The sequence below is a fragment of the Miscanthus floridulus genome, chromosome 10 (assembly GCF_019320115.1).
Source record: "Miscanthus floridulus cultivar M001 chromosome 10, ASM1932011v1, whole genome shotgun sequence".
Lineage (NCBI taxonomy): Eukaryota > Viridiplantae > Streptophyta > Magnoliopsida > Poales > Poaceae > Miscanthus > Miscanthus floridulus.
This window is the reverse complement of record NC_089589.1, coordinates 142,220,316-142,248,076: the sequence shown is the minus strand read 5'-3', so window position 1 is coordinate 142,248,076 and position 27,761 is coordinate 142,220,316. Positions and strand designations below refer to the sequence as shown.

At 43.7% G+C, this 27,761-nt stretch overlaps 3 protein-coding genes and 2 pseudogenes across 3 annotated transcripts; 4 read left to right on the top strand and 1 right to left on the bottom strand.

Annotated features, from left to right (window-relative positions):
* Position 1: 1 nt before the first annotated feature.
* On the top strand, positions 2-6,363 carry LOC136489867 (receptor like protein 22-like; annotated as a pseudogene).
* Positions 6,364-11,850: 5,487 nt separating this feature from the next.
* On the bottom strand, positions 11,851-14,082 carry LOC136485926 (DNA repair protein RAD51 homolog A-like). The gene is made up of 6 exons (XM_066482725.1): positions 13,948-14,082; positions 13,599-13,693; positions 13,410-13,523; positions 12,580-12,709; positions 12,321-12,442; positions 11,851-12,205 (listed from the first exon to the last, which is right to left on the bottom strand). The coding sequence occupies exons 3-6, from the start codon at positions 13,424-13,426 to the stop codon at positions 12,082-12,084; spliced, it is 393 nt and encodes a 130-aa protein (XP_066338822.1). The 5' UTR covers positions 13,427-13,523; positions 13,599-13,693; positions 13,948-14,082; the 3' UTR covers positions 11,851-12,081.
* On the top strand, positions 13,961-17,903 carry LOC136489866 (protein FAR1-RELATED SEQUENCE 5-like). The gene is made up of 2 exons (XM_066486386.1): positions 13,961-14,088; positions 16,733-17,903. Exons 1-2 carry the CDS (start codon positions 13,961-13,963, stop codon positions 17,901-17,903), a joined length of 1,299 nt encoding a protein of 432 aa, XP_066342483.1.
* An 895-nt stretch (positions 17,904-18,798) lies between these two features.
* Positions 18,799-23,119, top strand: LOC136485925 (proteasome subunit alpha type-5-like). The gene is made up of 9 exons (XM_066482724.1): positions 18,799-18,929; positions 19,058-19,139; positions 19,711-19,791; positions 20,279-20,392; positions 20,477-20,578; positions 21,150-21,208; positions 22,148-22,250; positions 22,635-22,700; positions 22,790-23,119. Exons 1-9 carry the CDS (start codon positions 18,916-18,918, stop codon positions 22,880-22,882), a joined length of 714 nt encoding a protein of 237 aa, XP_066338821.1. The 5' UTR covers positions 18,799-18,915; the 3' UTR covers positions 22,883-23,119.
* A 2,001-nt stretch (positions 23,120-25,120) lies between these two features.
* On the top strand, positions 25,121-25,930 carry LOC136485924 (kafirin PSKR2-like; annotated as a pseudogene).
* Positions 25,931-27,761: the final 1,831 nt, after the last annotated feature.

Sequence of the window (27,761 nt, the reverse complement as noted above, 5' to 3'; positions counted from 1 at the left end):
CATGGACTTGACCTTCCATGCTGCTTTGTCCTTAGCACAGGGGTTAGGTAGCACAGTGATAAGCACAGTGGCAGGTAACCCCTGTTGCGCCTGGTCCCCTGTCCCGTCGGTCGTTCTGCTCGTACTGTACCTGAGTGCGGCTGACGTTTGCAGGAGTAGTTGGGCGCATTAATCTGGACGTGACGTTTCGTCAGAGGAGTTTGGTCAGGACAGAGGTTACGAGTATGTTTGCCGAGCCCGGCCTCGAGCGAATCGGAGAATTGGCATCCCATCCGAGGCCTTTCGGGGCGAGGCCTCGGCGAGAGGGTCTCGGCGAGAGGGCCTCGGCGGGGCGCTTTTGGCCTTTCGTATGAGGCCTCTGCGTAAGGCCTCGAGCGAATCGGAGAATTCTGCAGAGACCCGGCGGTAGTCTTTTGGCTTTGATTTTTGCAAGGTTTAAGCAATATTTTTTGTTCCTGCTTAGGGTACCCCTTCTTGTGGTATCCGACAAATACATTACTAAATATAACTGCACGCTTTTGGAGGTCTAAGCACATGACCTTTCTCGTATCCTCACAACATAGCAGAAATGGTTTCCATTGGCTGGGCACTGCTACTATTTCTTATCCAACACCATTCCAAAGCGAATCACATCGTTTTCTATATTTAATCCGATCGAATCCGTATTTTCTTGTCCGATTTTACCGTTTTCGCTTTCGCATTTCAGATGTTTCGTATTTCAAATGTAAAAAGTAGAAAACGGTTTAGACATTTTTCGACCGTTTTCTACTTTTCTACTTTTAATTTGAAATATACTGAATTCAAAATTCGGTTTAAACTGAATTTGGCCAACTGCACAGGTTATACAGCCCAATTATAGGCTGCTCACCACGCAGCTGCGTTCTTTCTACTGGTGGCTAGCTACCCTCTCTTATAGACGACGCCCAACCTCATCTCCCTTCACCTCACGAGGTGGTGCTAAATGGCAGGAAGCTAGCAGCATCTACACGAAAGCCCACCTGAGCCATAGCCCATCAAGCTCATCGGTTTAACCCCCACCTGCGAAGCATTCGATAGTTTTTGCCTTAGCCGAATAAATCTTTGTTACTCAAAAGAAAAATCTGAATAAATCTTTAAAATAAAATACTACATCTATTCCAAAAAGATTAATAAAATTATCCTGACTCAGTTCGAGTTCATGTTTCTATAACATCTAATTTTAGTTCAGATTCTAAAATGGTATGCTAGTTGCTACATCTAATTTTAATTTCTATTATCCTGCTAGCTACTAATTGCTTGTTCTAGACTTGTATTTATGTATCGGCTATTGTGTTAAATACCTAAGACTAAGGATAATGCACTTGTTAATTATGAAATGCACTTGAACTTGATCATGCACGTACTTAGTCATGCACTTGGTCCTACGGGTCGGTATTCCGTATTGAGTTTTCGTATATCGACCGTGTTCGACATAAATCCGCTCGAATTGGTTCGTTTTCGGAATTCTCGATATTTCGTAAGTTCAGGTTCGTTTTCGTGTCCGACTTTACCGTTTTCGCTTTCGTATTCGTATTTCAAATATAAAAGTAGAAAACAATTTACGAGTTTTTCGACCGTTTTCGTCCTTAAAACTCCACTCACTCGCTACCTCCATCGCCCACAAAGCTGATGCCAATTTCACTCACCAGTCTGCTCCTTCCCTATGCCGTCCGGATCAGGCTGATGTTCTTCTCAAACTGAAGCAGTCTTTCCTCTTCGATCAATACTCGATCACCACCCTTCCATCGTGGCAAGCTGGGACAGATTGTTGCCTCTGGGAGGGCGTCGGTTGCAGCAACTCCTCCAAGATCGAGAACTCGGTGGTCACCACCGGTTCCAACAATTAGTATCAGAGCCCATGGTCGAAAAAAGCTAAACCCGATAAAAAATCTCGAGCGTCACATATGGCGGGGCACCCCGATGTGTGACTAAGAGGGAGATTGTTGGGGTTTAGTCCCACATCGTATAGTGATAGTGGGAGAGCACAACATATAAGGTGGGAGAACCCTCACCTATCAGACTAATCTTTTGGGTTGAGTAAGGCCCAAGGCCTTATATGTTGTATCTCCAGTGAACTTGGAACATGTGGGAGCGCAGGCTCGTAACGAGCCGGGCCGGCTGCAAGCCAGCTCCAAGATATCATAGCCCATGGTCGAAAAAAGCTAAACCCGATAAAAAATCTCGAGCGTCACTGGATAAAACCCCGTGTCTGTCTTGCGTCACCATCTTGTTTGTAGCTTGCGCATCTGTCTGCCGATAATCTACTACTTTGGGCATACCCCTAGGTAGACTGCCGACCATATTTCGTCGACAGACACCATGCTGCATTGTCGGGTTCTAGATCTACCTCTCTATTGGGGTGCTTGTGCTAAGTCATCGCACCACCTTGTCCCACCTATGCTCACTGCCATCATCAAGGTTTATCGCTACCGCAACTGTGAGGAGACATGCCAATGTGGGGACCAATCAGGGCCAGACATGACACGCTGAGACGTTTTACTTCGGCGCCGTGAGACATGGCACCGACAGCTGGGTCCAAAGTTGAGTTTACAGTTGAGTTTACGTCACACAGGGGTGTAGACGTGAACATTTTTTAAAAAAGGGTCAAATTACAAAAATGCTATTACTAAGTCATCCTCTCTCTCCCGCTCAATTTCCTTTCGGGCCCCATGGGTTCACCATAGAATGGAGAATAGATGGGACGGAGGAAGTAATGCTAGAGGCGCCTAGCACTATGCATCGGAAAATGTTAGTGGTTTTGCTGTCATAAAGGTTTGTCGTCCACCAGGCATCTCTCCGAGCGTTGCTACTCTTATTGAGCTACCGCAACTGCGGGGAGATATGCCAATGTGGGGACACAACTGCTAAGCTGTCCTCTCTCTCCCTCTCAATTTTCTTTGGGGTCCCATGGGTTGACAATAGAACGGAGAATAGAGGGGATGGACTCGATGGAGGGAGTAATGCTAGAGGTGCCTGGCACTGTGCACGAGAAAATGCTAGTGTTTTTTGTCATGTGTTTTCTTTGATTCCTGATTAGGCATCAGGATTGCATTGCCCTATGTGTCGATCCCTCGACCATCGACTCTCCCAAGAACGAGGTTGTCGCTACATGGGCAAGAATGACAACGCTCGTGGTCAAGCCATCTTCCTGGTCGCAACCTATCTAGGATGGTGCCACTCATGTTGACAATCCTAATAATGCTCACTATCGATATGAGTTAGTTCCTATTTTCCACCACCTCTGGCAGATTGTCTCCAATGTTGATGAAGGATTACTTGGAGCACTCATTGATAAGTTAGAGAAGCCTTTTGTACCTTTGCCATTCGATCAACTCATCGGACGTCCTATTGTAGATGTCAACAGAAAGTTGGTGAATATGTGTACTCATGTGCCTCTATTGATACTTTAGACCCATACCTCCCTTCATGTCTTCAACTTGGGCCACCTTGACCTTCGATCAGCTACTTCTAGTGACAAAAAGGGTTATTGTGCGCATTATCTACTCTTTAGTTTCTACTTCATTCACAACATTGGCATTGCGACATTGCTAAGACAACAGGGGATGTTAATCTGTGACTTATTCTCTAGTCTGACTATCCACAACGGTCTAACTATGACTGTAGAGGCATGTTACATCATATTTGGTAGTTAAGATTGGAACTCAGTATTTCCATATGTGTCCTGGGAGGTGTGTCTTGCTTTCCAATTCTTTATACTCTATAAATACCACCCAAGAGACTCAATTTAATACATCCCTCGCGTTATACACAACCCTTTATTCTTTCACATATCATAGATATTGATGAATATTCATCATGCCGCTCTAACCACATGTTACATATACTGTAGGATTGAGAATCATAACCGGTGATTTAGTCTTATCCTGGTGAATGGTCTAGTACATTTAGCTATGTTCCTCTCTGTTCAAAATTTTAGTGTATGCGTGGGCATGCTTTTCATGTTTAATATCATAATGCATTGAAAATATTGAATTATAGTGTTTCTTGCTCATTCTATTTTTATGCATAAGATTGTATTTAGTTGAAATGGTAGTGCAAAATCACTTGGTTCATACCATCGCGTTCATGCTTATCACTGAATGTGCATTTCATCCACATACATTTTGTTTCTTTATTTAATACATATATGGATCCCTTTTTCTTTTCCAGAAAAATTGTAAACTGAAAACATTTTTCTAATGTTGCTACTGAACAAACATGTCAATATAATAAGTTGTCGGTATATGTTTGAAGAATTGAACGAATTTTACCTGACCAATTTTGATGTTCTCTACTTTTTTTTTGAAATGTAAGTAGTTCTCTACTTTGTACAGGTGAAATTCCAACATCTCTCTTCACTCTTCCCGTATTACGGAACTTGAATCTTAATGGGAACCACCTTTCCGGACCAATACAAGAATTCAATGTGGTATCTTCACACTTGTACTCAGTTGACCTATCCTTCAATGAATTGACAGGGCAAATTCCTCAATCATTCTTTGTATTGACACGTTTGAGGTATCTCGATATTTCTGACAACAACTTGATTGGTTCAGTGGATCTTGCATCATTTTGGAGTTAGAGAACCTCACTCATTTGGCTCTTTCAAACAATAAGCCCTCCATTACGGATGGTGAAGTTACTAACTATTCATCTGACTATCTGTCGGGCCTTACCGAACTAGGACTTGCTAATTGCAGTATGAACAAATTACCAAATTTCTTGATGCGTCTTAATCACATGAAATCCTTGGACCTTTCATGTAATAATATCAGTGGAGATATACCAAATTGGATATGGGATAGATGGAACAGTAGCCTTACAAGTATAAATCTTTCATACAACGTGTTCACTGGTATGCAACTTACTTCCTATGTTATCCCATTCAGGAATTTGTTGGAGAATTTTGATGTTAGCTCGAACAGGATTCAGGGACAAGTTCCTATGCCAAGCTCAGCAGCTAGGGCTTTGGATTATTCAAACAATTCATTCTCTTCCGTTCTCCCGAACTTCACTTTAGATCTTAATGGCACCAACTCTCTTAGTATGTCCAGGAATAATATAAGTGGCTATTTACCAGTTTCAGTCTGTGAAGCATCTGACCTGGAGTTCCTTGATCTATCATTTAACAACTTTAGAGGACTGATACCAGCATGACTTTGAGGGAGTGTTACCTCACAATATTTCAAGCGATTGTTCTTTCCAGGCTATAGATTTGCATGGCAATAATATTGAAGGTCATCTTCCGAGGGCCCTCTATAACTGTAGTGACTTAGAGGTCCTTGACCTGGGAAGGAATAAAATTACATATACTTTTCCATATTGGCTAGTGGGTCATTTGAATCTTCGTGTTCTTATCCTAAGATCCAATCGGTTCCATGGTTCAATAGATTATCCAAAAGATAAAATGCCTGGAGAATACTTCCCGAGGTTGCAAATTATTGATCTAGCCTCAAATAACTTCTCTGGCAATTTGCATCCACAATGGTTTCAATTGTTCAAACCAATGGAGAAGTATAACAATACAGGACAATATCAAACGAAGGGACTTCTCCAACGAACTGTAATAACAATATACAAAGGGTTAGATATGACGTTTGAGGAGATCTTGACTACCTTCACATCAATAGACTTATCTGATAATGCATTGGAGGGTAGCATTCCGGGGGCAATTGGAAAGCTTGTTTCACTACATCAGCTAAACATGTCTCACAATTCCTTCATTGGACAAATTCCACACCAGCTTGGTGGCATGATTGCATTGGAGTCATTGGACCTTTCTTCAAACATGCTATCAGGTGAGATACCACAAAAGCTAACCAACCTAACCTTCCTTAGCATCTTGAACTTGAGCAACAACCAATTGGAAGGAAGGATACCACAGTCGCGTCAATTTGTAACATTCAAGAATACCTCATTTGATGGCAATGTGGGGCTCTGTGGACCTCCTCTATCAAAACAATGTGGCACTCCACATACTCCAAGGGAAGCACATCCGGAGACCTCCCATAAGGATGACATTATTTTGATTCTCTTCGCTAGCGTAGGCTTTGGTGTGGGATTTGTTTTTTTTTTTTTGACACGCAATGGCAGGAGCTCTGCCTTTCTATTAAGATAGGAAAGAGAGTTTATATACAAGAGCTGTAGAGATCTCCGAGCAGGACAAGCGGGTAAAGAGGTGAAAAAAATTGTACAGTCGTCTAGGACGATTACTCTCCCCAAGAATGAGCCATCTTCTTCTGAAGGATGTCCTCTTTCGTTCTTGAGGCCACCTGCATTGCCGTTTCGTGGGTGTTTGTGAATATTCTTCTATTTCTCTCTTTCCAAATGTTCTAGACGGTGTAGATTACCAAGCCGTTGAAGCGCTTTCTGTCATCCTTGGTTATCTTGGATTGGACCTCTTCCCACCACGAGATCAAATGGGTTGGATCTTCGGCCGGGAGGATTATGCTCGCATCGAAGTGTTCCCAATGTAGAATGAGATTCCATACTGCTCTGGTGAACGGACAAAGCAAGGCTAAGTGGAGGCACGTTTCCAACGGGCCGTTGCATAGGGCGCATCGGTCTTGGTGTGGCCAACCTCTCTTTTGTAGATTATCCGCAGTGAGGATTTTCTCTCGCGCCATGGTCCAGACAAATACTTTGCACTTGTTTTCAGTGAATGCTTTCCATATGAGATCACTCCGAAATGCTCTGTAGGAACCACATAATTGTATTCTGTAGGCCGATCGGGTGGAATAGGCTCCGTTGGCTGTCCATTTCCAGGTAATGGTGTCTGGAGTGCCCGGCGTTAGGTGGATATCTTGCAACCTGATCCATAACGAGATGAATTCCTCCACCTGCGATGCTGTAGTGATCTGGCCCCTCAGAGCGGCGACCCAGCCATTGTTACGGAGCTCAAGATGGATTGACCTATTTTTACATCTCACTAATTCAAATAAACTGGGCGCAAGATGCTTTGGAGCCTCACCGTCCAGCTAGCTGTCATGCCAGAAGCGAGCTTTTTGCCCATCACCAATTGTGACTCTCGTAGATGCATTGAAAAGTGCCCGATCTAGATCGTTGCAGGGAAGTTCCATTCCAGCCCAATGTTTAGAAGTGTCCACCCAATCCTGCCACAGCCATCTTAAGCGCAAGGCCCTGCTGAACTTGTTAAGGTCAGGTATTCCAAGCCCCCCGAGGTCCTTTGGCCTAGTTACTGTCGGCCAATTAACAAGGCAGTGCCCCCCATTGGCGTTTTCCTCTCCTTTCCAGAGAAAGGACCTTCTAATTTTGTCGATGCTTTTTCGAGCCCAAGCCGCCAATGGGAATACCATTAGATGATAAGTTGGCATTGCTGAGAGAACGGATGAAACCAGGGCGAGGCGACCGGCTCTGTTCAGCCATTTTCCTTTCCATCCAGGCAATCTTTGGCCGATCCGCTCGATGAGCGGCTGGACGTGTACCTTCCGTAACGAACACGTGTGGAGCTGCAGGCCAAGGTAACGGCAAGGGAAAGAGACCCTGATCCCTGCAAAGGAGGTTAGAACATGGTCTAGATCTATCTCATCGCATCTAATCGGGTGAACGGAGCTCTTTTCCAAATTTATGTGGAGGCCTGATATATTCCCAAAGGCCTAGAGAATCACCTTGATCGCATCTATGTCTTCCTTTCGAGGGTTTATAAAAATAGCCGCGTCATCTGCGTATAGGGAGGTTCTCCATCTGGCCGTGGATGAAGGGACCGGGGAGAGGGCGCCCATCTGAGTAGCGAATTCAAGAATACGCTGGAGTGGATCCATGGCGAGGATGAAAAGCATTGGCGATAAAGGGTCGCCTTGGCGAACCCCCCTGGCGTGGTGGAAGCTCGGTCCTAGCAGGCCGTTGAGCAGCACCCTCGACGTGGCTGTGCGGAAAAGGATGGATACCCATTCACACCATCGTGGGCCGAAACCAAGAGCGCGTAGGACCTCCAGTAGGTAGCTCCAGTTCACCGTGTCGAAAGCCTTGTGGATATCGAGCTTCATGAAAAGTGTGGGCATCTTTTCCTTGTGCATTTTTCTCACCATTGACTGTACATATAGGAAGTTGTCATGAATACTTCTTTTCTTGATGAACGCACTTTGGCAGTTGGAGACTAAGGAGTTGAGGTGGGGGGCGAGTCTGTTGGCCAGGAGTTTTGCAAAAAAATTTGCAAAGCTATGCATGAGGCTAATTGGCCTGTAGTCCGTGATTCTCAAGGCGTCTGTCTTTTTTGGAAGCAAGACGATGTTTGCCGAATTCATTAACTCAAAGCCTTGGGAATGCAATTGGAAGATATTGTTGATCGCAGCCAATAAGTCGTCTTTGATTATCTCCCAGCATGCCTTGAAGAAGGCCCCCGTGAAGCCATCAGGCCCCGGGGCTTTCTCGGATGGCATCTCAAGGACAGTACGCCGGACTTCGTCCTGAGTGAATGGTAGCTCCAGCTGCTGTAGGTTTCTTAGAGTATAGCCCGGCGCCTGCCAATTTAAGGACAAGGTCCTTGCTGTAGAGGTGCCCAAGTGCTCGCTGAAATAATCCCCGGCCACTTTTTCTTTTTCATCCTGGGAGAAGACTAACCCACCCTCTTTTTGTAGACAGTGAATGTAATTTTTTCTCCGACGTGCATTGGCTTTCATGTGAAAAAGTTTTGTGTTGGCGTCACCACTGCGGATATAGGTAAGCCTGGACCTCTGCCTCATCCGTGACTTCTCAATTACAGCCAGGCCGGTGCTGCGGGCTTTTAAGCGTTTCCTAAGTTCGTTCTCCTGATCTGAGAGTGGCCTGAGTTCTTGTGCCATTTCTAGCTGAAGGAGGACCTCTTTGGTGATGGCTAGCTGGAGTCTTGTGTTTCCTATTTTCTCTTTCCGCCATTTCTTCAGGCCCTTTGCAAGTCTAGCCATTTTGATGTGTAAACGCTTGATGGGTAGCATGGTGTTGAGTGGTTTCCCCCATTCAGTTTGCACCACTTCGTGGAAGCCTTCCATCTTGGTCCAGAAATTTTCGAACCGGAAGAAATTGTTGTTGAAATGATCAAGTGCGCCGTGGAGTAGCAGTGGTGTGTGGTCTGACATGAGAGATGGGAGGGAGTGGAGAAAGCACGATGGGAAGAGCAGCTCCCAATCTGGAGTGCAAAGAAGTCTGTCAATCCTAGTCATTGTGGGGTTGGTTTGCACATTGGTCCAGGTGAAACGGCGGCCGTTTAGCTTAATCTCTTTGAGCCCCAAATCATCAATTGTCGCCTTGAAGGAGCCCATGAGGCGGCGGTTGAGATTTGTGTTATTCTTATCTTTCGCCTGGTAAATCAAATTAAAATCTCCAAGGATAAGCCACTGCTGATGACTGGGCGCGGGGATGTTTTTGAGCTCCTGCAGGAAAAGGATCTTATCATCATCCCTTTGAGGCCCATAAACAACCGTGATCTGCCATTGAGTGTTCGTGGCCCTCATGGTTATAGTTGCTGTGATTGCATGCGTGGTCAGAAGGACGTTGGATAGTTCGAAGTAGTTTTCATTGACTGCCAGCAGGATGCCCCCTATCGTCTGAACAGCTGGTAGTACATCGAAAGAATTCGCGAAGCATTGTCCAACCGTCCGGGTTACTATGTGTGCATCGAGCTGCTGCAGTTTGGTCTCTTGCAGGCATACTATGGTAGCGCCGGTATCTCTAACTAGCTCACTGACGGCGTCGCGCCTTGCATTGTCATTAAGTCCCCTTACATTCCAATTTATCAGCTTGCAGTTTCTTTGAGCCATAAAAACAGAACGTGGAACCCTTTGGTGTGCTTAAGAATCTGCGTGCAAGTGACAAGGCAGGGCAGTGAACTTCCTGTGCAACACTGCAGTAGGCGAGCAGGCTTCAGGCAGGCCAAACAGGTATGGATCAGGAGGTGTTTTCGTATTTTATGGATTCAGTGAACTTGAAGGTGCATAGTTGTTCCTGAATCTGTAGGAGATGGAATGTGGGCCATATGCAAATTTGGTACTGTATATCCTATCGTCGCTCTACACCATGCATATTGCACATAATTGTTAAGTGTTAGGTACTTTTAGTTTTGGGTATGTAATTGTGCAGCAACTCGTGGTTCTACGGCTGCGATACTTGGTTGATTTTACATGTCATAACAGTGATGAGAAACTAAGGACTGTTCATCACCAAAATGGCTCCTCGAGATAATTTATAAAGTGCACTTTTTGCTTTTAAACAGAATTTCTGTAATTCATCCTTTAAGCATTGGAGAGTTGGTGGTGATGGGTGGTGGCACTGGTACCAGTACCGAGAGCAAGATAATTGCACGAAGGTGTAGATTAATTATCAGACAGGGATACAACCACATATAAATAGGCAAGGATTATCCTAGGGTCATGGTGACACAATACAGGTTAATCCCAAGGCCCAAAAGGGATCTAGCAACAAATCTCCTCAAAAATGATCTAGGGACGAAAAAAACTGAGCCCAAAGAGAACAGAGAAAAGGAAAGGGAGCTACGACAGCGAAAATAAAATGCTTGAACGAAACACCAGCAATGGGCTTGCACTGCGGTCCGGTAAATATAGCAGATCCATCCACCTGTGCTACTACTTGATTGGTGATAACCACAGCTACTCCAAACTGCTGTGACTAATAAAATCAAATTAAGCAAATCGAACAAAGTGTAAACAGAATTTTCTTTTGAACGAAAGCTAAGACATATCTATAAAGGTAAAGGCTACAATTTTCTCAATGAAAAAAAAAAGAATGCTAACTTACAACTGACTTCATCAGCAAACTTCTGAAAGCTCCTCAGGAACTTAGTCATGTGCATTTGCCTCACTGATAGCTCCCCTCATCCTGAGGTGGCACACTGGCACTGTCTAAGATGAGAGCAAACCTGCAAATGTAGAGATTCGGAACAACAGCTAGGTCTGCTATTATTAGTCTTCATAATAAACATATACTGAAAACAGGCAACAGCTATATGGAAATGTCCAAGAATACATCAAAAAAGCATTGGCAGGCAGAGTTAATGAAAAACACTTCAACAAATAGCTGGTTTCTGTATCGGCTGATGTGATAAGATTGTGAGGCAGCATTAAACTGGACGTAACAGTGATGGCCAGTGGGGGCCCATGGCATTGCATCAAGATGTTGTCAACGCCATCGTAGCGTGTAGCTGTGATGGTGACTCTGCTGCACATAATCCACGGAAACACAGAGGTTCCAGCCGTCTACTGCAACCAGTAATACCAGTATACAACTCGAAAATGAACCACGAGCTCATTTCCGGTTGCCACAAGAGTCAATTTTAAAATCAGCTCCTTTGCCATGCAAGGTTAGCGAATTGAATCCCCAACCCCCCCCCCCCCCCCCCCCCCCACACACACACACACACACACACACACCAAAAAAAAAAGGATGTAGGGCGTGTTTGGATGGCTCCCCACCGATGTTGCCTGTCCCAGGCAAGGCTCCCAGTCGTCCGTTTTTGGACGCCCGGGGCTAGGATCAGCTGCCTGCCATGGCGTGATCCAAACAAGCCCATAATGTCCAACGTAACGGTAACATTTTATTAACTGAAGAAATAATGAGACAACAGCCAATATACATACAAAGGGCAAGACTACTCAAAGGTCACCACAATGCAACCTTCACCAACAGTCAAGAACTCAAGGTCGTGTCAACTAGAGTCACATATTGTCATATTCACTACTACTTTATCAGGATCGGTCATTGTTCTGTGAGTTATTATCTACACAGTGCACATCCGGCAATTGCTGTGATAATTGAACAATAGAACACAAAAATGGGAACTGAACTGACATTTGATACATCATAACTATAATTGTATATCAATATTTGTTTCAGTTATCAGGTCTCATGCAACACACAACAGGACAACAGGCATCGCTTCTTTTTACAACAGGATGCTCGGATCAGTCACATGTGCAATCGCATCTGTGAAGGCTAGTGTTCTGTAAATCAAGGTAGGGCAACTCAGCAGTTGACCCAAGGAATGACAAAGCAGACAGCAGACAACCATTGGAGACGAAGCCACTGTGCACTGCAAGCAGAGATATGACGGCCTCAATCCTTGACATCTGCGACACCTTCAGAAGCTATCTGAAACCTCGCTTCAGCTTCAGCCAGGCAGGGAGAGCTTATTACTTTACAAATCCGCTCCTCCCCTCTTCCCTTGCGAAGAGCAAGCCTGATGGAGAGTTGGAGACAGCATCGACAGTTTTAAGAAACAATATGGATAGGAACAGAACACAACCTGGGTCTTGGAGAAAACCAGTTAGCTTGTGATAACTGGCATAATGTACCTTGTTGTGGAAGCATGAGCCATGATGTTACCACCAATTGGCTTGATCTGCGGTCCGGCAAACATAGCAGAGCCATCCACTTGTGCTACTACTTGATTGGTGATAACCACAGCAACGCCAAACTGCCATGATCAATCAAATCAAATTAAGAAAAGCAAACAATCGGCATTTTCATTTGACTGAAAGCTAAAACAAAAACCATAAAGAGAAAAGACTTGGTGTTCTTTAAGATAAAAAAATAATAACAACTTATACCAACCTCATCTGCTAACTTCTGAAGGCTCCTCAGGAACTTAGCCATATGCATTTGCCCAGCCGATAGCTCCCCTCTTCCTGAGAAATCAGTTCTGTACAGGGCTGTGGCGCTGTCAACAACCATGAGAGCAAACCTGCAAATGTAGATATTCAGATTAGAAATTCTTACCAAGCCACCCCCCATAATCACTAGTCTTCACAACAAATATACACTGAGAATCAACGAACACAGACAGTGGCAGAGTAAGCAGAATTGACAAAATGCACTTTGATTGACAGTAGCAGTTGCAGTGTCAAATTTAGCTGGTTTTTTCATTTCCTAGTGTAACGTGATCGTGAAGCAGCACATCATGTATTCATGTTAGACTAAGTAGCAAACACTGCATTGGTATATCCCTACAGACAAACCATAGCATACAATTAATAAGCTGTATGTAATGAAAGGTTTGATATGATAAACATACCACAGCTGATTAACCATTTTATGTTTTAGCTAGTTAGCTCATATGAATCGCAACATGTCATGAATAAATTTGGGATATTCTTGTACAATGCACATAGAGTGAAAACGGACAACACTAATGTTGTAAATAGTAGCGAAGTCCAGTTCAATACGAGAGCTGCATTTGTATTTTAATGTTACATGGAACCTATGTGGGCCCAAAGGATCAGTACTATAGCTAAGGCATGACCCCTTTGATTCATAAGCCAAAAATAACCAAATTAATTTAAATTTATTTACCTAGTGCACAACTGATAGAAAGTAAAGCATGCTTATGTGCTCAAAGTAACATATAATTCACATGTGGACTCAAAACAATAAGTTGGACTTGCCTTGTTTCTATCATCATGGAAGCTGCCTCCAGCAGAAGTCTGGATTGATGATCTGTATTATAAGCTCTGGCATAAGCCACATTCTCTAGCACATCGGCACCGTTAAGCCCAAACCTAGATTCCAGTATGAGCATGTTTAGCGATCAAATTTATGTTATAATAATTAAAAAATTGCAGCTAAGGTATCACCTGTCAGCTATCTGCAGGAGCCTTTGTGGTCTGAACGTACCCTCTGCATCAATGTACAGAGTCTTTCCTTCACCACCACCTTGGTCCAATGGAAGCTGCAATGTAAATTGTTTACATATTTTACACCAACAAAACAAAAATGGCTCCACCCATTTCTTCGGCAAAGAACCCAGCCCCACACCCAAACCCAAACCCGCGACGAGGCCCACCTCCACTCCCTACTCGCGCGGAACGCGGAGCCGGAGCCTCAGGAAAGCCGCCTTGACCTCGGAAACGCCGCCCACTCCGGGGCGAGGGGAACAAGAAGCCGTGTAGGGTTTGGGCTGGGGCGAGGGAGCCGGGTCCGTACCTGGAGCTGCTCGATGGGGAATGGCCCGTGCTCCACCTCCTACTCCTGCTCCGCTCCCGCCGCCTTCTGCTGCGCCGCCGACATGGCCTTCTCCTTTTTCTCTGAGAGCATCTCAAGCGCCGATACAGCTCCCCCGATTAGGTACTGGGTAGCCTAATATCACTTTCTATATTTACAACAGTACTCTAATATATCTTCCCTAATATCTATATAAAAGATGGATCTCACGTGAGTGTAAGAGAAAATATAACTAAAAATTAGTATTTGGGATGGTCCTTATACTACAGCAGGCACGTGCTTTACCGAATACAATTGCACTCGACAAAGAAGCCTTTGTCGAGTGCTGCACTTGGCAAGGAGCTGTCGGCGGCTTTGCCGAGTGCCGGAAAAGCACTCGACAAAGATTTACACTCGGAAAATGAAAATGCGAAAAAAACCCAAAAATAATAGGAAAATTTTTCAAATTTTTTTTCGGGGAAGGCCGCCACCAGCCAGTGCCCGCCCGTCCTTCAACGAAGTCGGTGCATTTTTTACGCTAAATTCGCGGCTAACATGGCCGGCGGGATTCGAACTCATAACCTCTCCCTCGTATGTCTACTGCTCTACTACTGCACTATACTGTCACTTGTGTCTAGATTCCGTTATCTATCCTCATATATTATACTAAACTAAGAGTAAATTGCTTGTTTGAGGCCTTAAACGAATTCAAATCAAAAAGTGGTCAACTACAAAGTTTCATAACTTTTCGAGATCTACAATTTTTATTTAGGAAGTTTTTCCATCCGAGGTTGTTTGAAAAATTCGAATTTCAAATTTAAGAGATTCAAACGTAGTTTTGCATGATAAGATGATTTCAAATCAAAAAATTGTCAACTACATAGTTTCATAACTTTTGGAGATCTACATTTTTCATTTAGGAAGTTTTTCCATCCGAGGTCTTTTGAAAAATTCAAATTTTAAAATTTTCAAATTCAAACGTCGTTTTTGCATGACAAGATGATTTCAAATCAAAATGTTGCCAACTACAAAATTGCATAACTTCTCAAGATCTACAAAGTTTATTTTGGTCATTTGTTCATCCGACATGGTGGTAGTAACATTGTTCACAAATCTTATACATCTCTCTTCTACTTTCATGAAACTAATATGAGAGATGTAGATTTTATGAACAACGTTATTGTTGCTTTGTCAAATGAAGAAATAACCAAAACAAACTTTATAGATCTTGAGAAGTTATACAACTTTGTAGTTGAAAAGTTTTTCATTTGAATTCGTTTAGGGCCTCAAAAATTGCTTTGAAAAACTGATTTACCGAGTGCAAAAAAATGCACACGCAAAATGCCTCTTTGCTGAGTGCCAAAACAAAGGCACTCGGCAAAATACATCTTTGCCGAGAAAAAAGGCACTCGGCAAAGACGGATTTTACCGTATGCCGAAAAATAGCACTCGGCAAAATACATCTTTGCCGAGTGCCAGGCACTCGACAAAGATGCATTTTGCCGTGTGCCGAAAAATAGCACTCGGCAAAATACATCTTTGCCGAGTGCCAGAAAAAAGACACTCGGCAAAGACGCATTTTGTCGAGTGTTTTTTTTTGCCGAGTGTATTTTATTTGGCACTCGGCAAAGACCGGCTTGCCGAGTGCCCGATAAAATACACTCGGCAAAGCCTCCGGCACTCGGCAAAGTGCCGGTTTCTGGTAGTGTTATAGTATTGGGGGAGTTGTATCTCCTCCTTCTTTAAAGGGAGATGAGGGAAATATTGATAGCCATAAAACAAAAGAGAGATATTGGGAAACTCTGGAGCAAGAAAAAAACATATATGTTCCCAATATGACAGGCTCGTCTAACTTACAAAGATCTGGGACGTACTTGCAGCGATGCCTTTCGTTTCTCATTGAGCGGTAGGACGCAAACTATTCTACAAGCACAGACGTTGGCCCATAAGCCTGCTGCGGCCCAGTCTAGCAGCACAAGCGACGAGGAAAAGGGCGCGAGCCGAGCAGAGCGATGAGGAAAAGGGCGCGAGCCGAGAAAAAAAGCGCGGGCGGACTGCGCAGACGGCCGCACGGCCGAGAAAAAAAGGAGCGCGATCTGCGAGAGGACCGCACAGACGGAGGTGCCGGAGTGATCGCCAGATTATTGCATTGACAGAGAGGCCGATTCTCAAACGCTGGAGGGACGAGTTGCTCTGCTCTTGTATTCTGTTCCACGGAGATGGAGGAAGAGGCCACCAGAAAAGAAGCTAACAAAGTGAATCGTGATCCAAACAAGTGAGTAACACACCTCTCTATATTCTATATTACTTGTTATTTGACATGAAATGGATTTTGTTATTTCAATCCCATGTATAGCTACTCTTTGCTTACTCTGTTTGGCATGATATCTGAAATTAGTAAAAGATTTTTCTCTGCAATTGCACAACTCCGCTACTCATGTTATGGTTTTTTGTGTTAGAGACATGCCACCTGGCGTTGGCATGGAATTTGGAAGTTCGAACGAAGCATGGGCATTTTGACTTAGCTATAGTGGACAGCAAGGCTTTGATGTCAGGAAAAGGTATACAAACAAAAGACCATCCGATGGCAAGGTTACATCATGCAAATTTGTTTGTGTAAATGAGGGTCATCGATTGCCGGACAAAAGAGATCATCTAACAAAATGCCCTTGAGCCCAAACTAGGACCGATTGCCAAGTCCACGTGAATCTGAAAATGGATCGAAAGAATAGAAATCTGAAAGTGTCTGAGCTTGTTTTGGGGCATAATCATGCACTACACCTGCCAGAAACCTGACACTTAATGGTGTCACAGAGAAAATTTCAGATTTACAAGCTTTTGAAATTGAAACAGCAGATAATGCAGGAATTGGGCCAAAAGCTGCTCATGAGTTAGCTACTCGCCAAGTTGGTGGTCCACTTAATCTTAGCTTCACCCTTCGTGACCAGAAGAATTATTTGCGGACCAAGCGCCAAAGAGAGATGGCATACGAACAAGTAGGTAGTATGCTGAAGTATTTTCGAGACAAAATTGCCGAGAATCCATCGTTCCAGTATGCATTGCAAATGGACTGTGAAGAACAAATAGCCAATATATTTTGCGCTGATGCTAAAATGATAATGGATTATGCACATTTTGGTGATGTTGTTAGTTTTGACACTACTTTGAGAACAAACAAGGAGAGTAGACCTTTTGGTGTATTTGTTGGATTCAATCACTTTAGAGAAACTGTAGTTTTTGGTGCTGCTCTCATGTATGATGAGACATTTGAATCCTTCAAGTGGCTTTTTGAGACCTTTCTAAAAGCTCATAATGGACAACAGCCTAAAACTTTTTACACAGATCAGGATGCAGCAATGGGAAAGGCAGTTGTAGAAGTGTTCACGGAAGCATGGCATGGATTATGCACCTTCCACATCATGCAAAATGCTATCAAACATCTACATGAAGATAAGGATGAAGAGAAGGAAAAGGGGAAGAAAAAACAAAAGAAGAAAACAGAGAAGGAAATGGAGAAAAATGAAAGCTTAAGTATTCTATCAGATTTTAGTGCCTGCATGTTTGAGTACGAAGACATGACAGAATTCGAACAAAAATTTGACCTCATGAGGCAAAAGGTGAGCAAGCAAACTTGGTTGGACAGTATATACAAGTTGAAAGAAAAATTGGCTGAATGTTACATGAAGGATGTCTTCACATTAGGAATGAGAAGTACACAATTGAGTGAGAGTTTGAACAATGACTTGAAAATCCATTTCAAATCTGATTTTGATATCATCCGGTTCTTTAAGCAATTTGAAAAGGTGGTGCAAGGGAAAAGGAACAATGAACTAAATTCAGAATTTGATTCCACGAAAAAGTTACCTAAACTAGGTTTGAGGAGACCACCGTCTATATTGTTGCAAGCTAGCAAGTTGTATACACCTATTATATTTGAAGCTTTTCAAGGCAAATATTAAAGATCCTTGGCAGCTTGCACAAGGCATTGGATGAAAATAATGCCTATCTAGTAGGACATTGTATATATGAAAATAATGCCTATCTAGCAGCTTGCACCTGCGCCAGCACAGCTACGCCGAGGGAGACGGCGACCAGCAGCAATCGGCCGACGGCCATCTTGAAGCACGTCTCTTTTGCGGGGCCGAGGAATAGGAATGATGAGGAGGGAGCCAGCGACGTCAGTAGAGGTCGCTGTCTCAGGGGCCTGCTCACCAAGCCAAAGGAGGTGGCGAGCGGAAACAATCGGCGGGCGGCGATCTTTTCTGAGCGCGTGGGTGGCGAGCCGGCGAGATCTGGAGTGCCTCCGTTTTATTTTTTTTTATCAAATAGGAGTGCTTCTCAATGCTACTTGAGCCACATCGTTTACATGGGCCGATGCATCTGTGCCTTCCTGCTTGTTTCCTACCGCTGGATTGGCTGTTTGCTTCCTGCCGCTCGATCAGAAACAAAGGGCATTAGGCACAAGTATGTTCCAGGACGTAGTCCTTCCTGAGTTAGAGGAGTTGGTTCCGTTTTACGAGGATAGGGAGAGGTATTGGGAACTGCTCCAGACGCTCTCACCTCTTCTGCTCTGTCCGTTTGCTCTGAGGAGAATTTGGAGAGCGGCAATGCGCAGGCTGGGAGGGTTTATTGGACCCCACATGGGCCGCAGTCCAATGGGCCAACCAGTGGCCGTCGGCCCGCGTTTGATTGATCACAGTACGATGACCCTGGGTCGCTGGACCGCGATCCAATCTCTGTTTCAGTTCTTTCCGAGCAAGAAACGAAGCCCAGCCCAGAGGCTGGGAGGCGTCCGGTCCTGCGCGGGCGGCCCATATACGTGGCGGACCGCGCCCTGCCTGCACCGCCGTCGCCTGTGTTCTTCGCTTCAACTTTCTCGTCAAGCAGAAGAGGAGAGAAAGAGAGAGAGAGAGAGAGAGGCGCCGAGGTCACCAGAGTCCAGCGTCCGCCGTCACCGGAGTCGCCAACAGGATGTTTCTCACGAGGTGACTGGCCGGTTTCAGATCCCCCTGTAGTCTGTCCTTTAAACCCTCTGGATTAAATCCGCCGGCGGCGGCGGCGCGTCGTGTGCTGACGCGGGGTGCATTTTCGGTTTGGGGTCTTTGCTTTGCAGGACGGAGTACGACCGCGGGGTGAACACCTTCTCGCCGGAGGGGCGGCTGTTCCAGGTCGAGTACGCCATCGAGGCCATCAAGGTGAGATCCCCTCTCTCTCTTTGCTGCCTCCCTTCGTAGCGGGAGGGCGACGTGCTGTATCCAATCGAATCTGAACTGTGGGAACGCCGAGATGTGGAGTGCCTGTGCGGGATGGTGGGGACTTTTGTGAGGACGAAGCTAGATTTGTGGGGTTGGCTGTTGTTGCGTGAGCTCAAATCTGAAAGGGGGGCAGTTGGGGTTTTTTAGGATTTTATTAACAGAATTGCTGGGATTTGTGAGTTGAGGGTGTTATAAATGATCTCAGGAGTATGGTTCACTCGATTTTACTAGTTGAGGTTTGGGATTGTGGAAGGTTTGTGGTTCTGTGTGTCTAGTCAGTTTATTACTGTGTCAATTTTGGCTTGGCATGTGATGGCATACTCTTTTTTCCTCAATAGCACCAGATTGACATTGCATTATTAAGGGGAAAGTAGGTCAAGGACTAGCACTTGCACATACCCATACTGAATTTTGTGCAGTTTGCGAGGCCTTTACTTGCGAGGTTTATGTGGGTTTTGTCACTGTGTGTGACAAAGTGATGCTTATGTTGCTGTTTCCTTTGCTCTTGCAGTTGGGATCCACTGCAATCGGGTTGAAGACAAAGGATGGCGTTGTTCTCGCCGTCGAGAAACGTGTGACCTCGCCACTGCTGGTACTTACTGAGTTAACTTTTCCTTCTTCTTAGCCAGTACTAGTGCTTGATTTTATGGTGGCAAACATTGGGATGTTAAATTGGGAACATTGCTTGCTCACCGAACTTACTTTTATATGAATATATATCCTCTTATTGGTCTGAATCGTGACTAGGGGCTCATGTTGGGTTTCAACTCTAGCCTACCCCAACTTGCTTGGGACTAAAAGGCTTTGTTGTTGTTGTTGGTCTATGATTGAATTCTCATGACTTCTTATACATGGTTTACTATCTTTAGGTAGCTTCTCTTTCACAAAGTTGTGCAGCACCTCATTCTACTGCATTTTGTTGTAACATTTTAACCTCCAGATGATTCAATCTTAGAGTTTTGAGCTCAACTTCATGCAATTTTGCACTATGATAACAGGAATGGTTTTCACGTTATAGGTTGTTTCATGTTTATAAATTCTTAATGAATTCAGTGTTCCTTTGCTCTTTTATGTCATAGGAACCTAGCAGTGTGGAGAAAATCATGGAAATTGATGAGCACATAGGCTGTGCCATGAGTGGACTTATTGCTGATGCTAGAACATTAGTTGAGCACGCTCGTGTTGAGACCCAGGTACATTCCAGTGTAATGTACATATTATTCACATGTTTGCGAGCTTTATCTGTTAAATCTGACCTGACTTGTTATAACAACCAGAATCATAGGTTCTCATATGGGGAGCCAATGACCGTAGAATCTTCTACACAAGCTATCTGTGACCTGGCTCTGCGCTTTGGCGAAGGTGATGAAGAGTCAATGGTTAGCCTCATTTATGTTACTATAACCTCCAGAACACAAGAAGCAAGATTAATTATCTGCAGATTACATTTCATTCCTTCAACTTCAGAATATAAGATGGATTTACACCAATATCTTTATTTTCAAATGTTCTGACTGGAGGCAATTGAATCCAGTACAACATTTAGGTGTTCTTATCACTGGTCAGCCCTATTACTCCCATAATGAATATGAAAAGAGATAACAGACACTAATGACCTTTTACGAAACGATTTGTTATATACCTATCTTGCCTGCATTGTCTCTTTCATGTGTAAATATTATCTTATCAGGGCCTAACGGTGAAGATGGACCTATGAATTGTTTTTGTTAAGGTTCTACAAACCGAAAACTTTCCCCATTTGCCAACCATTTTGATAGGGCCAACCCACTACTAGTTTCAGTTTTCACAGCATTTATACAGCCACAGTTTCCTGCAACACACATCTACTTTTATATTTCCATCGCAATAGCTCGTCGAGGGGTGTGCTAAGTTGTAATCACTTCATGTATCGTGTAGTGGGCGTTCTGATGTACTTATTTGTTTGTGCAGTCACGGCCATTTGGAGTCTCCCTCCTAATCGCTGGACATGATGAGAATGGACCTAGCTTGTAAGTGCTGATCCATTTAGCTCACTGAACTGGATTTTCTTTAATTGCAGTCTTCAGAATCCATGTTTTTCTTAAACTGGGGAGATTTACTTCTTTTTCTTATGCTAAATCATTGTGGTATAACTCATTGAAATTGCTTTTTTGTTGCCTTTTTTTTACACTTTAGGCTGTCATGGTAATGTTGGTTGCTTTACTTCTGTTTTCTTCTGTAAAATCATTTTACTATCATCATATCATGCATCACATTTGCTTTTTGTTGCTTCTTTTTAGATCGTCATGGTAAACGCTTTTTTAGTGGATGTCTCTTTGCTGCAGAGTGCGGGCTTACCATTTGTTTGACTCACATGAACTATGGTTGTCTACTAGGTGGTTTTGTTCTAGGGTCATTATGTGTCCTTGACAGAAATTAAAGTAAAATTCCTGTAAAATAAGGAAAAACAGGAAGGCATGGAACTTGTGACCAAGATTGTTCGAATGGTTATCTACATCATGCATTGAACTAAGTTATTCGCTTTTATAGTTGAGCTACGTTTCCATTCTGTACATATGTGGAAAAGGTCTTTACTTATAACAAGCATAAGTGATATATAAAAAGGTCAACTTTGAGCCTAAGTAATAATTTTCGTTGGGGTTTTATGTGCTCATTCTTTCCCTGCTTCTCAATAAGTCTAGGGGGGATTTTCTTCATTTACCACTGGAAGTTTAGCCAATTCCCAGACATAAGTTTATTCGGTATACATGTTGGCTGAGGCATATATTTTAGTTAGTGGAATATAGTGGAGACCAGGCACTTATAACAGGCCCCTCTGTATATGTTGCTCATTTTGCAATCATGGCATCCTTATCTCTTTATGTTGTGAGGCAAATCTTCTTGTCATAATCAATTTACACAAGGCCACTGGACTTAATTTCTCATGGTTCACCATATGTGTGCTTCAGATACTACACGGACCCATCTGGAACCTTTTGGCAATGCAATGCAAAGGCAATTGGATCAGGTTCTGAAGGAGCTGATAGCTCCTTGCAGGAGCAGTACAACAAGGTATGGTTCATGATAAATGCTAAGCTTATCAACAAATCGTACAGTTCCAAAGAGAGGTGCCGCCTGTGAACCCTAGTTATAAGGAATTATCTACCAAAGCACATTGTCTTGTAAACTCAATACACAGGGAAAAATGTCCTAGAGCAGTAGATTAATTGCAATGCTGCTTAGAATCTTTGAATATGCTACTCACACATAATGACATCACAAGAATTTGCTCCACAAGGATGTAAAAATGGGAGGATAATAGTCCTCCTTTATGGCTGTCAAAAAAATGTAGAAGTGCATGCATACTGCAATGTCATAGAACAGATCCATAAAAAATAGTGTCGACTATTACTCATGTGGAAGAAAATCGAGAGTAATGCCTTGCTGATATTGCAGGAACTGACCCTCCAGGAGGCGGAGACCATAACCCTTTCTATCCTGAAGCAGGTTATGGAAGAGAAGGTATGACATGTCAAACTATTCCATATTCCATCGCTCAGCTCTGTTGAACCATTCATCTAAATGTGAACTTATCGTCTTCTTCTAAACAGGTGACCCCAAACAATGTCGATATCGCCAAGGTTGCCCCCAAGTACTACCTCTACACCCCTGCCGAGGTCGAAGCTGTCATCGCGAGGCTGTAAAACACTTCTGAGTTCTTGATTTCCCGTCAACAATCACGGTCGTTGTATGAAGCATGGACATTTTGATGTGGGCCTATCAGCATGCTAGTGTGTGTTGCCATGTTTGTCACCATGCTCTGTCAACTCCACAAGGGCAGTTCATGATAGACTAATTGGCAGCCCGGCCAGTTCAGTGATTTAAGTAGCATTGAGAACTTTGTACTGCCAGAAAGAATGTATATTTCTTTTTACGAATTTGACTTCAGTTTCTTCTTTTCCCAGCCAGTTCGTGACGTGTTGACTGGTTTTGCAACCTGCAATTTCCAGTGGTGTGTGAATTACTGCGGTCGTGGTGGCCATATCCGGTGCCTTTCACGCGCAGGCTATTTTTGGTTTTCTGCCGGTGGCCAAGACAGTTTGGTCGTTTTCTGCCGGTGGCCAAGACAGTTTAGTCTGCCCAGAAAATTTTGCATCCATTTGGTTGAAGGCTAGAAATTGGCATGATTGAACGAATTTAGCATGTGACAAAGGGCATGTTATGGAATGTTCAATCTAAAACAAGTAAGAAGTTTATTACAAATATGATGGTTTACTACGCATAGATCATAACACTAGAACCAACGTAGCCTAGCCTGTACTCACATATCATATAAAAACAGAAAGAATATCTTATCACATCTATATGAGCACCATGACACAAATTAAATAGACCCATGCAATTAATTCCTTCGTAAATAAAAAGGAATAGTAAAGGAACCCATGAAGAGTTTTTCCCTCGCTCCGATTATGTGTCAACAGAGAAGTTATTCTTTTTAAATATTTTTAGCCATATTGGATTTCCTTAGCCCAAAATAGGTGCTCGGTCCCAGCGTTAAGCTTATCAGCCCAATGTTCTCGATCTTCGTTGTTACGAGATTCAATCCATGTGTAGGGAAAGCCAAAATCTCATCAAGTAGACTCAAAGGAATTAAATATGTGTACCCATGGCACATTGTTGTTGGAAAAAAGAATATGAAGGAGTGTGTTGTCGTGGAACTTCAAGTTTGGATCTTGTAGTTTTGATAGAAAAATCAATGATGACCCCCCATCTTAGTCTCTTTTTTCCTTGAGTTTTTCCAGCATTGCTTAAGAAGGTTTACATAAATGATCATGTTGTCTTTCTTCTTGAATCGATCTATGCCTTTGAGCCCTAACTGATGTTTCAGACAGCCAGGAGGTTGGCCATGGCCCTCTTCATCTGTATATTGATGGGTAGACTCATATTGTAGCTTGTGGAAGCACAACAAAAGTTGCATAAAATTTGTCATTCTCCATTCTATATGGAAACAAGTTAACTTTGACGTTTGTAAAAGGTAGATGTACATCTATTTGAATCAAGAGCTAGAGTTCAACATATACTCCCTCCACTATGGTTTATTACATGCTCTAGCTTTTCTCTAAGTTAATTTTCCCTAACTTTGACATACTTCCTAGAAAATCAATCCAAAATTTTGAACATCAAGTTTGTTTCGTTGAATTATTTATGACATATGTATTGGTAGTGCTTTTTTGTTGTCAAAGTTTATTTGAAATTTTGTCAAAGTTGTACAAGATTGGTTTTAGACTGTACTAAAGTAAACTGTAATCAAGAACACAAGGAGTGTGTGGCAATTGCCATGTTTAGCTATAAGCATTCTAATTTTGAAAATCATTTGTGTGTGCATGCATCTGCATCTGTACATACTGGGATTTCATTTAGTCTCGATCTTGTGGCATTTATTCATTCATTGCTGAATAACATCTCACCAAACTACTGTGCATGCTTTAACCATGACTACAATACTACAACAAAGTCCATTGATAAAGGCTTTGATACACATGAGCAAGTCATAACTTTACATACTCGTCATGTTTATAAAGTGGAACATTTATGATGTGGCTAAGGCTGTAACATGTGTAAAGGTGAAGTGATCATGCATGTCACTCCTCATGTATCAAAAAAATCCAATATAAGACGACACTTTTTCCTTGTACATAGTGGAAATTGTCTTTCCTACACAGACCATATAATCCAATGAAATTGACAACTAAATGTCAAAATTGACTAGGTGCCATGTCATCTATAGCTTATCTGTTGTTTGGCAAAAGCCAAAATCTAAACAGATATACATGAGCTCTCGCTTGTATAAATAGGCCCCAAATTAGTAGTTAATCCATCACCCATAACATTGAGAGCAATCGGAAACATACCAAGTGAAACAAGCTAGCAACGTCCTCGCAACAATGGTTACCAAGATATTTGCCCTCCTTGCGCTTTCAGTGAGCGCCACAACTGCGGTCATTATTCTGCAGTGCTCACTTGCTCCTAATGCTATTATTCCATAGTTCCTCCCACCACTTACTCCTATGGGGTTCGAACACCCAGCTGTGCAGGCCTACAGGCTACAGCAGGTGCTTGCGGCAAGCATCTTACAACAGCCAATTGCCCAATTACAACAGCAATCCTCGACCCATCTAACCGTGCAAACCTTTGCAGCGCAGCAGCAGCAACAACAGTTCCTGCTAGCACTCAGTCAACTAGCCGTGGCAAACCCTGCCGCCTACTTGCAACAGCAACTGCCTGCATCCAACCCACTGGCCCTGGCGAACCCTGCTACATACCGACAACAACAACAGCTGCAACAGGTCCTGTCAGCACTCAGTCAACTAGCCGCGGCAAACCCTGCCGCCTACCTGCAACAACAACAACAGTTGCTTGCATCCAACCCACTGGCTACGACCAACGCCACTGCATACCTGCAACAACAACAACTACAACAGATCCTACCCGCGCTCAGTCAACTAGCCGTGGCAAACCCTGCTGCCTACTTGCAACAGCAACATCTACTTCCATTCAACCAACTGCCTATGGTGAACACTACCGCGTACCTACAACATTAGCAGTTGCTGTCAGGTAACCCACTGGCAGTTGCTAACCCATTGGCTGCTGCCTTCCTCCAGCAACAACAATTGTTGCCATTCAACCAGATATCTTTGATGAACCCTGCCTTGTCGTGGCAGCAACTCATCGTTGGAGGTGCCATCTTCTAGATTACATATGAGATGTACTTGATAACAAAGCTCTCATACCGACGTGTGCAACTTACCAGGAATAATCAATACATTGATTGAGATTTATCTGAGTCTATTTCTTAACTGTGTTCTTCGTATATACAATTGAAAACATCAAATCGCAATTAAAGACACATGATTGGTTAATACATAGACAATACCACATTACTTCATCAATCCAAACATGTGCAAGCCCAACCTCTTGAATGTTCTCATCTGGGTGTGCGTGTGTGTTTATAAGATTGATGCGACAGTACGCGCTTGCAGATGAGTACTTGCATCTGTGGTATGTTTTTTGAGAAAGTGATGGGCACATATGCTTTGACCAATGACCATTCAAATCAAGTGCACATATACCAAGCGAAACTTAATGAGTTCATCAGTAAACCTACATGTGCGTCTGAAAGCATCTAGGGCCCTTGTTGGGTTTTGGTGATTAATGACAATACAAGATTACTATGACTAACATATGTTTTGCAGTGGCAATTAAGTTAGGTCATGGTAATAGAGATCGATTGGGCAATCATGGATGTCATGCCCCTACGATGGAAATCGTTTCGGTTTTCAAAGGATGGACGATAAGGTTAAGGATGACTAGTTCTAAGTGTCGATTGGAGTTGGAGAGACACTTAGAGTAGTTTAGGACTTTGTTTTTCCTTTGGCCGTACTATTAAGGGGGGTATGGACGGGTAGCTTGACCTAGGTGAGTCTAGTGAGTTAGGTGTGGTGCACACTTGCTAAGTCTAGCACTAGGTAGCTCCAACAAAGCCCTTAGATCCTTTGGAGCAAACTTCATTCACGTATGATCGAAGGTTGGAACTGAATGGAGGGTCAAATACTGACTGGACGCTGGCCGCAGGGTCCGGTCAGTTCATTTGACCAAGGAGATTGCGTCTGGTGCGACCAGACGCTGAGTGGTCGAGTGACCAAACGCTGGGGACCAGCGTCCGGTCGACTCCAGTAAGGTTCCAGAAGAGTGAATCTGCGACCGGACGTGTCCGGTCAATTCTAACCAGATCCTGAGGATCCAGCGTCCGGTCGAGTACAGTAAGCATCCAGTGAGGGAAAAATAGGACCGGATGCGTCCGGTCAGTGGTGATCGGACCCTGCTAGCGTCCGGTCAACACTTAAACTCTGGTGTGTGGGTTGAACTAACCGGAGCGTCCGGTCACCCCGCAGAGGCACATAACGGTTCGTTTTTCAGGCTATCTTATAAATAGAAGCTCCACTCATGTATGGAGCTACTTTTGCTTATTTCAACAGCTGAAACACACCTTAGAGAGTGCCAAGAAGAGCAAGGTCCTAGTGAGGTGATTGAGATTTGAGAATCCCAAAGAGAGCCCTCATTAGTGAGATCAAGAGTAGCAAAGTGTGCATCCACCCTTCTGCCTAGGCTTATCGTGGTCAAGTGAGAGTTCATGCTTGTTACTCTTGGTGATCGCCATCACCTAGACGGCTTGGTGGTGATCGGAGAGCTTGGTCATCATTCGGAGAGCTTGTGGATGACCCAACTCAAGTTGTGAGCGGTTGTGGGTGATTCACCGCGACGGAGTGTCGAAGAATCAACCCGTAGAGAGCACTTGATCCTTACACGGATCAAGGGGGAGCTACACTCTTGCGCGGGTGCTCCAACGAGGACTAGTGGGGAGTGGCGACTCTCCGATACCTCGGCAAAACATCGCCGCGTTTCTTCTCCTCTCTTTATTTTGAGCATTTACTTTAAGCATTTCAATTCTTGTCATTTACATTCCTAGAATTGCCATGCTAGAGTAGGATTGGAACTAGGTTGCTAAACTTTTGTGCGTTAGAT

Bases quoted from the DNA above. Each gene is read 5' to 3' on its own strand.
- LOC136485925 (XM_066482724.1), top strand. The intron at 21,209-22,147 runs GTAAGTGCTGAT...TGTGTGCTTCAG, and splicing joins GATGAGAATGGACCTAGCTT to ATACTACACGGACCCATCTG. The intron at 22,251-22,634 runs GTATGGTTCATG...CTGATATTGCAG, and splicing joins TGCAGGAGCAGTACAACAAG to GAACTGACCCTCCAGGAGGC.
- LOC136489866 (XM_066486386.1), top strand. From the start codon at position 13,961: ATGGGGAATGGCCCGTGCTCCACCTCCTACTCCTGCTCCGCTCCCGCC. The intron at 14,089-16,732 runs GTACTGGGTAGC...TACACCTGCCAG, and splicing joins GATACAGCTCCCCCGATTAG to AAACCTGACACTTAATGGTG.
- LOC136485926 (XM_066482725.1), bottom strand. The intron at 12,443-12,579 runs GTTGGTATAAGT...TGATCATGGCAG, and splicing joins TTCAGAAGTTAGCAGATGAG to TTTGGCGTTGCTGTGGTTAT. The intron at 12,206-12,320 runs GTACATTATGCC...ACTCTCCATCAG, and splicing joins GCTCATGCTTCCACAACAAG to GCTTGCTCTTCGCAAGGGAA.